The sequence below is a fragment of the Trachypithecus francoisi genome, unplaced genomic scaffold (genome assembly GCF_009764315.1).
Source record: "Trachypithecus francoisi isolate TF-2019V2 unplaced genomic scaffold, Tfra_2.0 Lachesis_group12, whole genome shotgun sequence".
In the NCBI taxonomy this organism is placed as follows: Eukaryota; Metazoa; Chordata; class Mammalia; order Primates; family Cercopithecidae; genus Trachypithecus; species Trachypithecus francoisi.
In genome coordinates this window covers 109,181,972-109,194,281 of record NW_022681457.1, presented here as the reverse complement: position 1 = coordinate 109,194,281, position 12,310 = coordinate 109,181,972, and the positions used below count along the sequence as shown (strand labels likewise).

The 12,310-nt window shown below is 50.0% G+C and overlaps 1 protein-coding gene across 2 annotated transcripts in view; it reads right to left on the bottom strand.

Annotated features, from left to right (window-relative positions):
• The window catches only part of SPATA21 (spermatogenesis associated 21), a 49,415-nt gene that overhangs the window by 7,598 nt on the left and 29,507 nt on the right, over positions 1-12,310 (bottom strand). The window contains exons 8-12 of one of the 2 annotated variants that reach the window (XM_033228235.1): positions 10,828-11,270; positions 10,345-10,430; positions 6,127-6,264; positions 5,138-5,209; positions 4,897-5,014 (exon numbers count right to left, since the gene is read on the bottom strand). In XM_033228235.1, the coding sequence (XP_033084126.1) occupies positions 4,897-5,014; positions 5,138-5,209; positions 6,127-6,264; positions 10,345-10,430; positions 10,828-11,270 (857 nt within the window). The remainder of the gene's footprint in view (positions 1-4,896; positions 5,015-5,137; positions 5,210-6,126; positions 6,265-10,344; positions 10,431-10,827; positions 11,271-12,310) is intronic. The other variant, XM_033228236.1, reaches the window with a different exon arrangement.

Here is a 12,310-nt window from a genome sequence, read left to right as displayed (position 1 = left end):
TGGATTCCAGGAGCAGCTTGGCTTGCTGGAGCCAGGGTAGGCAAAAAGGACCCTGTCCTCCAAAATACTGGGAACTGTGCTCTGATCACTAGTGGCTGCTTCTGAAAACAAAGGTGCAAAGCGATGGGTTTTGCAAAAGTGCAAGGAGGGGCTGTTGCACCTCCCCACATTGTTGCAAGCTTGCCCCTGTTTTTTTTTGTTTGTTTGTTTGTATGTTTTTGGTGAGCCATGGCCCCTTCCAGCTGAAGTGACTTCCAGGAAATGTAAAGGGGTGGTGCTCTTTTCCCCACTTCATTTTTCTCTTTTCACCCTTTTTGGAGGCAGGCATTAAAGATTAAGACATTCAAAAGCAACCGCATATATGGGGGAAAGTTAGAAAGTAACCCCAGTTTCTAGGGAAAGGCACAGGCTCAGAAAAACCTGAGAAGACCTTAAGTGTATGCCTTAGACTGCTCTTTGGCACAGAGACAGCCTACAACAACAACAATAACAAAAATAAATAAGCAAACAATAACAAAACCCAGCAAACTCTGAGGAAGGGGGAGAATCTTATTTTCATACTTACCACATTATTAGATTCAAATGTCCCGTTTTCAGCAAAAAATCATAGTCATTCAAAGAAACAGGAAAGCATGGCCATTTAAAGGAAAAAAAACAGTCCCTGAAAAGTACCTGACAGCAGATCTTCTAGACAAAATCTGTATAAAACAACTCTCTTAAAAGATGCTCAGAGAACTAAAGGAAGACTTGGAGAAAGTCAAGAAAACAATATATGATCAAGATGGAAGTACAAAAGAGATAAAAAAAAAAATCCAAACAAGAAACCAAAAAGATTGTGGAGTTGGAAAGTACAATAATTGAAATGAAAATTTTACTAGAGGGATTCAAGGTAGATTTGAGCAGGCAGAAGAAACTGTGAACTTGAATATAGGACAATGGAATAATCGAGTCTGAGGAACAGAATGAAAAAATAATTGAAGAGGCCAGGCGCAGTGGCTCATGCCTGTAATTCCAGCACTTCGGGAAGTTGAGGTGGGTGGATCACCTGAGGACAGGAAATCAAGACCAACCTGGCCAACATGGTGAAACCCTGTCTCTACTAAAAATAGAAAAATTAGCCGGGCATGGTGGTGGGTGCCTGTAATTCCAGCTACTCGGGAGACTGAGGCAGGAGAATCTCTTGAACCCAGAGGCGGAGGTTGCAGTGTGCTGAGATCGCGCCATTGCACTCCAACCTGAGTGACACAGCGAGACTCCGTCTGAAAAAATAATAAATAATTGAAGAAAAGTGAACCCCAGAACTTTGGGAGGCTGAGGTGGGCAGATAGGTTGACGTCAGGAATTTGAGACCAGCCTGTAAAACCCCGTCTCTACTAAAAATACAAAAATTATCCTGTCATGGTGGTGTACCCTCGTAGTCCCAGCTACTCCAGAGGCTGAGGCAGAAGAATTGCCTGAACCCGGGAGGCAGAGGTTGCAGTGAGTCAAGATTGTGCCACTGCATTCCAGTCTGGGCAATGGAGCAAGACTCTGTCTCAAAAAAAAAAAAGAAAGAAAAAGCCGGGCACATTGGCTCATACCTGTAATCCCAGCACTTTGGGAGGCCAAGGTGGGCGGATCACCTGAGGTCAGGAGTTTGAGACCAGCCTGACCAACATGGTGAAACCCCATCTCTACTAAAAATACAAAATTAGCCAGGCATGGTGGTACATGCCTGTAATCCAGGAGAATTGCTCGAACCCGGGAGGCAGAGGTTGCAGTGAGCCGAGATTGCGGCATTGCGCTCCAGCCTGGGCAACAAGAGCAAAACTCCGTCTCAAAAATTAAAATAAAATAAAAATATGCTGAGTGGGTACCAAAGAAACAGAAAGAATGAGTAAGAGGCTGGGCGCGGTGGCTCACGCCTGTAATTCCAGCACTTTTGGAGGCCGAGACGGGCGGATCATGAGGTCAGGAGATAGAGACCATCCTGGCTAACACGGTGAAACCCCGTCTCTACTAAAAAATACAAAAAACTAGCCGGGTGAGGTGGCGGGCGCCTGTAGTCCCAGCTACTCGGGAGGCTGAGGCAGGAGAATGGCGTGAACCCGGGAGGCGGAGCTTGCAGTGAGCTGAGATCCGGCCACTGCACTCCAGCATGGGTGACAGAGAGAGACTCCGTCTCAAAAATAAATAAATAAGAATGAATAAGATCAACCATTAGCACAACAGGTTGACTGTAGTCAATAATAATTTAATTGTATATCTGAAAGTAAAAGAGGCCGAGCATGGTGGCTCACACCTATAATCTCAGCACTATGGGAGGCCGAGGCAGGTGGATCACCTGAGGTCAGGAGTTCAAGACCAGCCTGGTCAACATGGAGAAGCACTGTCTCTATTAAAAATACAAAAATTAGCCAGGCATGGTGGCGGTTGCCTGTAATCCCAGCTACTTGGGAGGCTGAAGCAGGAGAATTGCTTGAACCTGGGAGGCAGAGCTTGCAGTGAGCTGAGATCACGTCATTACACTCCAGCCTGGGCGACAGAGTGAGACTCTCTCAAAAAATAAATTTATATATATATATATTCACAATGGATACTCCAGCTTAGGCAATAGAGCAAGCGAGACTTCAAGGGTAACCATCCCCTGAAGCATTTATCCTTTATGTTACAAACAATCCAATTATACTGTTTTAGTTATTTTATTTTATTTTATTTTATTTCATTTTGAGGCAGAGTTTCGCTCTTGTTGCCCAGGCTGGAGTACACTGGCGCAATCTCAGCTGACTGTAACCTCTGCCTCCTGGGTTCAAGCGATTCTCTCCTGCCTTAGCCTCCTGAGTAGCTGGGATTACAGGCACCCACTGCCATGCCCGGCTAATTTTTGTATTGGTATTAGAGACGGGGTATCACCATGTTGGCTAGGCTGGTTTCGAACTCCTGACCTCAGGTGATCCCCCCACTCCCAGAGTGCTGGAATTACAGGCATGAGCCACTGCCCTAGGCCAGAAAAAAAGATCTCTTGTCTTTGGAGTTGCTAAATTGATCTTGCTGGAACAGGCTGCACTCATTCCCCTTTCCCTGGCCCATGTGAAAAAGGCCTAGTCTTTGGTAGGAAAAAAATTAGTCCAACTTACTGATTGGCAAGGACAAGCGTTCGTGTGATTCACTGAGAGGAGACCCCAACAGGCTGAAAGCCTAGTTCCTACAGGCTCAATTCTGTGAGATATGCTACTGTCCTCATATCCTTCCATCACTTGCATTGAAGAGTTGAGGAAATATGCCCTTATTTTACAGATGAAGAAACTGAATCTTGAGAGAAAGCAATTTGCCCAAGGCTACTGAACTAGTAAGAGGCCAGACAGAACTCCAAATTCCCCCTCCCTCCCTCCCTCCCTTCCTTCCTTCCTTCCTTCCCTCCCTCCTTCCTTCCTTCCTTTTTTTAAAAATTTTTTTTTGAGATGGAATCTCACTGTGTCACCCAGGCTGGAGTGCAGTGGTGGCATCTCGGCTCACTGCAACCTCTGCCTCCCAGGTTCAAGTGATTCTTCTGCCTCAGCCTCCTGAGTAGCTGGGATTACAAGCGCCCACTACCACGCCCAGCTAACTTTTTGTATTTTGAGTAGAAATGAGGTTTCACTGTGTTAGCCAGGATAGTCTTGGTCTCCTGACCTTGTGATCCGCCCGCTGCAGCCTCCCAAAGTGCTGGGATTACAGGTGTGAGCTACTACACCTGGCTTTGCCTTTCTTTTTTTTAAGAGATGGACTTTCGCTCTGTCACCGAGGCTGGAGTGCAGTGGTGCCATCATAACTCACTGTAGCCTCGAACTCCTGGGCTCAAGCAGTCCTTCCCCTTTAGCCTCCTGAGTAGCTAGACTACAGGCACACACCACCTTGCCCAGCAACAAAGTGCCTTTTGGCTGGACATGGTGGCTCATGCCTGTAATCCCAGCACTTTGGGAAGCCGCGCATGGTGGCATAAGCCTGTAGTCCCAGCTACTAGGGAAACCGAGGTGGGAGGATCGATTGAGCCCAGGGGATCGAGGCTGTAGTGAGTCGTGATTGTATCACTAACACTCCAGCCTGGGTGACAGAGCGAGACCCAGCCACCTCTGTTGAAAGCTAGCATTTATTGAGCAACAAGCATTAAAATATGTTCATTTCAAAGACAGGAGATGAAGGCTCAGGCTCCTCTGAGGCGTGAGGGCCTGAAACTGCTATTTGAAGATCAGCTGGACTGTTCTGCCTTCAGCCTTTGCTTCTAATCCTGGAATGTTCATGTTGTTTCACCTATGGCTATCTCTTTCTTAGATGAACTACTACCTACCCACCTACCCGCCCTGGAGCACGTGGAGGCTTTTGTGTCTTCTGGCCCAGGTAGGGTCCATCAAATTCTTTTCCTGGGACTGCTTGATGGGTGCTGCAGGAAAGAATTTCTCTTGCTGCACTAGGAGGGTGTGAGCATGGGGCCGCCAGCTCCATGGTAATCCCTCCCTCTGTAGGAAGAGCCTAGCTGAGCTCAAAACCAATGCATAGACATGGATAGGCGGAGAGAGAAAGCCTTACTGGTATCATTTGGTCTCTGGGATCCTGCTAGTCCTGAGGCCCCAACCAGTGATTTGAGCCATACATTCCCCTTTTGCTTAAGCCAGTTTTATTCTAGTTTCTTTCACTTTTTTTTTTTTTTTTTTTTTTTTGAGACAGAGTCTCATTCTGTTGCCTATGCTGAAGTGCAGTGGTGCAATCTCAGCTCACTGCAACCTCCACCTCCTGGGTTCAAGCGATTCTCGTGCTTCAGCCTCCAGTTTCTTTCACTTGTGAGTAAAAGTCGTAACTACCAAAAGTTCTCAGTGCCAAAATGCTAGATGCCACCTCTGTGTCCACAACCCTTCACCCCCAACAACCAGCCCCACTCACTTTGTGATTTCCTCTAAGACTGCCTCTGGTAAGGCCAGCATCTCTACCAGCAGGGACAGGATCTCAAAGAGTAGAGTGTGGGGGTTGTGGGGAGTCATGTCCGTCAGGGCGTTCTGTTCTGGAGACAAGGGATAGTGGCTGCCATTACCACAGGGCAGTCCTGAATGCCCTCTCCTTTCCCCGCAAGCAACCTCCCAGCTCCTCCTCCAGTTCTGACTACCCTGGGCTCATCCCTGCTCACCCACAGAGCAGAAGAAGCGCCTGGTGTCTGTCATCACAGCCAAGAAGTCTTTGAAATCCACATGACCATCTCCTGTGGAGGCCAGAGGAGTAACTGGGTGGGCAGGGACCTTCGGAACAGGTCCATGCCTTGCAGCACAGGCGTGGTTATTAGAAGTTACTCTCTGGGTCTGATTATCAAGCAGTACATACTCAATGCAGACAACATGGGGCACACAGGAAAGTAGAAGCTGAAAGTGCTCACACCTGTAACCCTAGCACTTTGGGAGGCGAGGTGCGTGGATCACCTGAGGTCAGGAGTTCGAGACCTACCTGGCCAACATGGTGAAACCCCATCTGTACTAAAAATACAAAAATTAGCCAGGAGTGTTGGCACACACCTGTAATCCCAGATACTCGGGAGGCTGAGGCAGGAGAATCGCTTGAACCTGGGAGGCAGAGGTTGCAGTGAGCCAAGATGGTGCCACTGCACTCCAGCCTGGGCGACAAAGCAAGACTCTGTCGCAAAAACAAACAAACAAAAAAGCAAAAAAAAAAAAAAATTGTTAAGAATTTATATGATGTTGGGCGCAGTGGCTCACACCTGTAATCTCAGCACTTTGAGAGGCTGAGGCAGGCAGATTCCTGGAGTCCAGCAGTTTGAGACCAGCCTGGCCAACAAAGACCCTATCTCTACAAAAAATAAAAAATTAGCCAGGCGTGGTAGTGCGCCTGTAGTCCCAGTTACTCAGGAGTCTGAGGTGGCAGGATTGCTTGAGCCTAGAAGGTTGAGGCTGTGGTGAGCAGGGATCACAGCATTACCCTTAGCCTGAGCAACAGAGCCAGACCTCGTCTCAAACAAGAACAACAAAGGCATTTCTAGACTGTGACAGCAGAGCATTAAACCAAGCACGGGATCCTTTAGGTACAGAGCCTCATGCAACTGCACAGGCTTCAAGCCGGTGAAGCAGGCCCTGCTTGGGACACAGAGTGGAGCCCTCTGCCACTCACCATTCACATCAGCACTCATCAGAGCGTCCTCCACCTGGGCCGGCGTCACAGAGAAGCCCATTAGGAGCAGGATGTTCTTCAGGCTCTGTGCATCCACCTCACCAGGGCCATTGAAGATCTCAAAGTAGCTGCGGAAGGCTGTGGGGAGGGCAGGGTTATGTGGGGTGGGGGCGTTTCTTGTTTCTCTCGTTCATCCTATCACCCCAACCACCCTCCTGCCAGCCGCCTCCACCATCAAAAGTGAAAATAAAAGAGCCGGATGCGTTGGCTCACGCCTGTAATCCCAACATTTTGGGAGGCCGAGGCAGGCAGATCACCAGCCTGGCCAACATGGTGAAACCCTGTCTCTACTGAAAATACAAAACTTAGCTGGGCATGGTGGTGCATGCCTGTTGTCCCAGCTACTTGGGAGGCTGAGGCAGGAGAATCGCATGAACCCGGGAGGCAGAGGTTGCAGTGTGCTGAGATTGCGCCACTGTACTCCAGCCTGGGTGACACAGCGAGACTCCAAAAAAAAAAAAGAGAGAAAGAAAGAGAGAGGGAGGGAAGGAGAGAGGGAGGAAAGAGAAAGAAAAAGAAAAGAAAAGGGCTGTGATCCCGTTGACTCACTCTGCTGTCTATTCCAAATCCAGGCCAAGGGTTTGGTTTGGGTGCCAACAGCTCAGCTAATTAGTGGCCTTCACTCAGCGCCAGTGCCCCCCCCCCCACTTTAGGGCACCCTACTGTGTGCCAGACACTGGACTAGACTCTTTATAGCCATGTTCTCAAAAGAGTAGAGTGCTTATTCCTTTTGTAACGATGGGGAGCCTCAAAACGATGTAACTGAGGCTCAGAGGTTAGATGACTGGACAGTTTTTCTGACTAAGTCTGTGCCCTGGTCCTTGGTCGATCTGGTCCTTGGTCGATCTGGATGAACGCGGTCGAAAGGATTGCTGCATCGTGTGGACCAGAGCAGAGGATGGGAAGGGTCTGAGAACACCCCAGAGCAGCACCAACTGATACAAAGGCCGTGAACTAGTCAGATTGAGTGGTGTCAGGTTTCTCAGCCCCATGGCAAAATCTGGGTTGGAGTCAATAGAGGGTCTTACTCTGTTGATCCAGCTGGAGTGTAGGGGTGTGATCATGGCTCACTGCTTCCTGGATCTCCTGGGCTCGAGGGATCCTACTATGTGCACCTCCCCAGTAGCTCGGATGACAGGTGCACACCACCATGCCCAGCTTTTATTTTTATTTTTATTTTTATTTTTAGTAGAGATGGGGTCTCCCTATGTTGCCCAGGCTGGTCTTGAAATCCTAGGCTCAAGCAATCCTCCTGCTTCAGTCCCCCAAAGTGCTGGAGTTACACGCATGAGCCAGCGTGCCCGGCCTGGCTCTGCCATTTAATAAGCTGGATTGCTCTTACGTTGAAGCCCTAACCCCCAGTACTTCTGAACGTGCCTGTGTTTGAAGATAGGGCCTTCAAAGAGGCGATTAAGTTAAAAAGAGGCCTTTACTTTAGTGTGTGCCCTAATCCAATCCAACTGGAGTCCCCATGCAAAAAGGAAATTTGAGCTAGGTGCGATGGCTAACACCATCCACCCAGCACTTCGGGAAGCTGAGGCAGTAGAATCACTTGAGCCCAGGAGTCTGAGACCAGCCTGAACAACATAAGAGACTCCGTCTCTATAGAAAATTTTAGAAATTAGCCAGGCACAGTGGCACATGCTTGTAGTCCCAGCTACTCAGGAGGCTGAGGTGGAAGGATTGCTTGAGCCCCAGAGGTGGAGGCTGCAGTGAGGTAGGATCACAGCACTGCACTCCAGCGTGGGTGACAGAGCAAGGCCCTGTCTCAAATAAATAAATAAATAACACAAATTTGGACACACACAGAGATACCAGGATTGCCCATTCACAGAGGAAAGACCATGTGAGGACAATGAGAAGACAGCTGTCTGCAAGCCAAGCAGGGAGGCCACAGAAGAAAGCAACCTGCTGACACCCTGATCTTGGACTTCCAGCCTCCAAAACCGTGACAAAAGAAATATCTGCTGTTTCAGCCATCCAGGCTGTGGTCCTCTGTTATGGCAGCCCACTCTGATTAGGACGCTGGGCATGGGCAAGTTGCTGCACTTCTGTCAGCCTCTATTTCCATATCTGTACGATGGCCGTAACAACAGCGCACCCTCTTGGAGGTATTGTATGAACTCAGTGCCTGGCACACAATAGCCTCTGTTAGCCTGGAAGTCTCTGACAAACAGCGCTGAATGGTGGGGAAGAGGTGGGGCTAGGACTGGTGTTGGGGCATGTGGTGACCTGTCGTGGGCAGGTACATCACAGAAGGAAAAACCAGAGCAACTCTCAGAAGCAAGTGTGATCACTCAGAATGCCTCGTGGTTTGAGCCATTGGGGCAGCGCAGTCGGCCCTTTATTAGTAGACTGGGATTGGGAGTTGTGGGACCCTGAGTCTCTGAGTCAAAGTGGCACATTGTTTATGAACTGCTCAAGGAGGTGGGGCAGGGAGAGCTACACTTAGGAAGGTGGCTAGGGAGTTGTATATTATTATTATTATTACTATTTTTGAGACAGAGTCTCGCTCTGTCACCCAGGTTGGAGTGCAGTGGTGTGATCTCCGCTCACTACAACCTCCGCTTCCCGGGTTCAAGCGATTCTCATGCCTCAGCCTCCTGAGTAGCTGGGATTACAGGCACGCACCACCACACCCGGCTAATTTTTGTATTTTTAGTAGAGACGGGGTTTCATCATGTTGGTCAGGCTGGTCTCGAACTCTTGACCTCGTGATCCACCCGCCTAAGTCTCCCAAAGTGTGGGGATTATGAGCCACCGCGCCCGGCTAGAGTTGTATATTATTTTATTTTTAAGAGAGGGTCTTGCTCTGTCGCCCAGGCTGGAGTGTAGTAGCATAATCATAGCCCACCAAAACCTCAAACTCCTGAGCTCAAGTGATCCTCCCACCTCAGCCTCCTGGGTAGCTGGGACTACAGGCTCATGCTACCATGTATGGCTAATTTTTAAATTTTTTGTAGATGTGGGGGTCTTACTATGTTGCTTAGGCTAGTCTTGAACTCCTGGCCTCAAGCGATCCTCCTGCCTCAGGCTCCCAAAGTGCTGGGATTATAGGCATGAGCCACTGTGCCCAGCCATGGTAGAGGGTTTTAATACTAAAAGGGGTGGACTTAAAGGATGGGGTCACAGGGAGCCAGTGAGAGTATCCAGGGAAGACAGAGGAAGGGACCACTTTGGCCAAGAGGGTTGCGGGCTTTGGGGAGGGGTGGGGGATGGAAGGAGGATGTACATCCATTCTTCTAGGGCCAGGGTGATGGGGGAGTGGGGTCACAGGACCCCGTCCTGAGGACAATAGAGAGCAGGGTAGGCGTTCAGAACTTTTTAACTTTTTGGTGAAGATGAGATGTGGTGGGAATGGGGGACATGCTTAGGCTGGTGGCCTTGTTTAATGATGAGGGACTGTCTAGGATGGGCAGGGTTCCTGGAGCCCTGTCTCCCATCCAGGGTGCTCTGAAGACGACCATGGAGCAGGCTTGGGTTAAGGGAAGCAGAAACTATTCCAAAACCTAAAGCACTCTGCAGGGCTTCTGTCATTCTCTCAGAGAGGCAGCTCTGGCACAGGGAGAGCGCTGGACTTCGAGTCAGAAGACCTAGCACAAGGCCGGGCGCGGTAGCTCACACCTGTAATTCCACATTTTGGGAGGCCAAGGTGGGTAGATCAGTTGAGTTCAGGAGTTCAAGACCAGCCTGGCCAATATGGTGAAACTTCGTCTCTACTAAAAATACAAAAATTAACCAGGCATGGTGTCACACACCTGTAATCCCAGCTATTCAGGAGGCTGAGGTAGGAGAATCGTTTGAACCTTGGAGGCAGATGTTGCAGTGAGCTGAGATCGTGCCACTGCACTCCAGCCTGAGTGACAGAGTGAGATTCCGTCTCAAAAAAAAAAGAAAAGAAAAAAGAAAAAAATTGACCCAGCATGAGGTCTGGCTTCGCCAACCCGGCAGCTTTGTGAGCTGGGGCCAACCCCTTACCCTGCCCTGCGCCATAGGCCAAGTGCAGAAAACCCCTGCTGGATCTGCTACATGGGGCTATGGTGGGCATGGTGGCAGCTGTGTGATCTAGAAAACACCCCAGTCTGCCCTGCACCTATAAACCCCCAAGGACCAAGGGTCCTGCCTGTGCTGGGACCTCCCTGGCCTCCCTGCTGTCACCTTCCTCTTGCTTCAGGGTCAGTTGCTCCTCGGACTTTTCCCATTTTTGATGCAGCTTTTGGAGGTTCTGCTCTTCCGGCTCCTGCCTGCAGAGGACAGAACCCCAGCCCAGGGCAATTTCCGGCCGCCCACCCTGCTGATAGCTAGGGGAGGGGTTAGGGAAGCCTGCAGGAGGAGGTCATTGGGGAGGCTTTGGGGAGCCAGGAGGGATCAAGAATGGCAGGGAAAAGGAGACCCAGAGGAGGAATGGGATAGAGGAGAGGGGGAATAGAGGGAGACCCCTTCGGGGGAGTTAGAAAAGGGGCAGAAATGGGAGAGGAGGCAGAGACATGGGAGATGCGGAGAGGAGACACAGGAGGAGAAATGGAGAGTGGGGGACACACAAGGGAACAGGCAGGTACAGGGACAGGGACCTGCATCCGGGACAAGGCTCTGATCTTGGGGCCTTTCAGGAGCAGGCAGGTGGGCAACGGGGGCTCCTACCGTGCCTTGGCGTAGCTCAGGGTTCTCTCGCTGCTGTGGTGCAAGAGCTCCATCCTTCTCCAGCCCAGGTCCAGGGCAGGGCACAGCAGGACAGGGCAAGGCATGGAGGTGGGGACCGGGGCTCCCACGGGGGCAGGCTCTGGCCCAGGAGCTGACAGCCTGGCCCACGATGGGCCACTGGCAGGGGCCGAGGCAGGGGTCTGAGGCAGGCTTGGGGATGAGGTGGGCACTGCGGTCAGGGTCCTGGGGGACTTCTGGGCTGTCAGGGACCGGGCCTTCAAGGCTCTCCGATGGGAGGCTTCCACTTTCTCCACCTCCAGCAAGCACTTCATGAAGCCCTGCTGGAATTTCCCGAGGTTCTGTGTCTCTGCAGCCACCACGGGCTTCTGAGGCTGCTGCTGCACACAGTCCGGCTCCCGCCTCTCTCCAATGTCCCTCACCTCCTGGGGATAGGGGAGGGGATCCAGGAGGCCTCTAGCAGAGTGTCCCACAAATCTCCCTGCCATCCCCTCTCCAGAGATCCTCAGACTGCCCCCTTACTCTCTGAGCCTTTGGAGGATGTACCCCAAATCTCACATGCACCCCACTGTGCTCCTGCCCCACATCCTCCTGCCCCACGTCCTCCTGCCCCACGTCCTCCCCAACGCTTGACTTGCTACCTCCCAGTGAGGGTTCTTCTTCTTCTTCTTCTTCTGTTCTTCTTCTTCTTTCTTCTTCCTTCTTCTTCTTCTTCTTCTTCTCTTCTTCTTCTTCTTCTTCTTCTTCTTCTTCCTCTTCCTCTTCCTCTTCCTCTTCCTCTTCCTCTTCTTCTTCTTCTTCCTCTTCCTATTCCTCTTCTTCTTTTCTTCTTTCTTCTTCTTCTTTCTTCTTCTTTCTTCTTCTTCTTCCTCCTCCTCCTCCTCCTTCTTCTTCTTCTTCCTTCTTCTTCTTTCTTCTTCTTCTTCTCTTCTTCTTTCTTCTTTCTTCTTCTCTTCTTCTTCTTCTTCTTCTTCTTCTTCTTCTTCTTCTTCTTCTTCTTCTTCTTCTTCTTCTTCCTCTTCCTCTTCCTCTTCTTCTTTCTTCTTCTTCCTCTTCCTATTCCTCTTCTTCTTCTTCTTTCTTCTTCTTCTTCTTCTTCTTTCTTCTTCTTCTTCTCCTCCTCCTCCTCCTCCTTCTTCTTCTTCTTTCTTCTTCTTCTTCTTCTTCTTCTTTCTTCTTTCTTCTTTTCTTCTTTCTTCTTCTTCTTCTTCTCCTTCTCCTTCTCCTTCTCCTTCTTTCTTCTTTCCTCCTCCTCCTCCTCCTCGTCTTCTTCTTCTTCTTTCTTCTTGTTTTTGAGACAGGGTTTTGCTCTGTCACTCAGGCTGGAGTACGGTGGCGTGATCTCAGCTTATTGTAGCCTTGACCTTCCAGGCTTGAGTGATCCTCCCACCTCAGCCTCCAGAGTAGCTGGGACTACAGCTGTGCACTGCCACGCCCAGCTAATCTTTTTTTTTTTTTTTTTTTT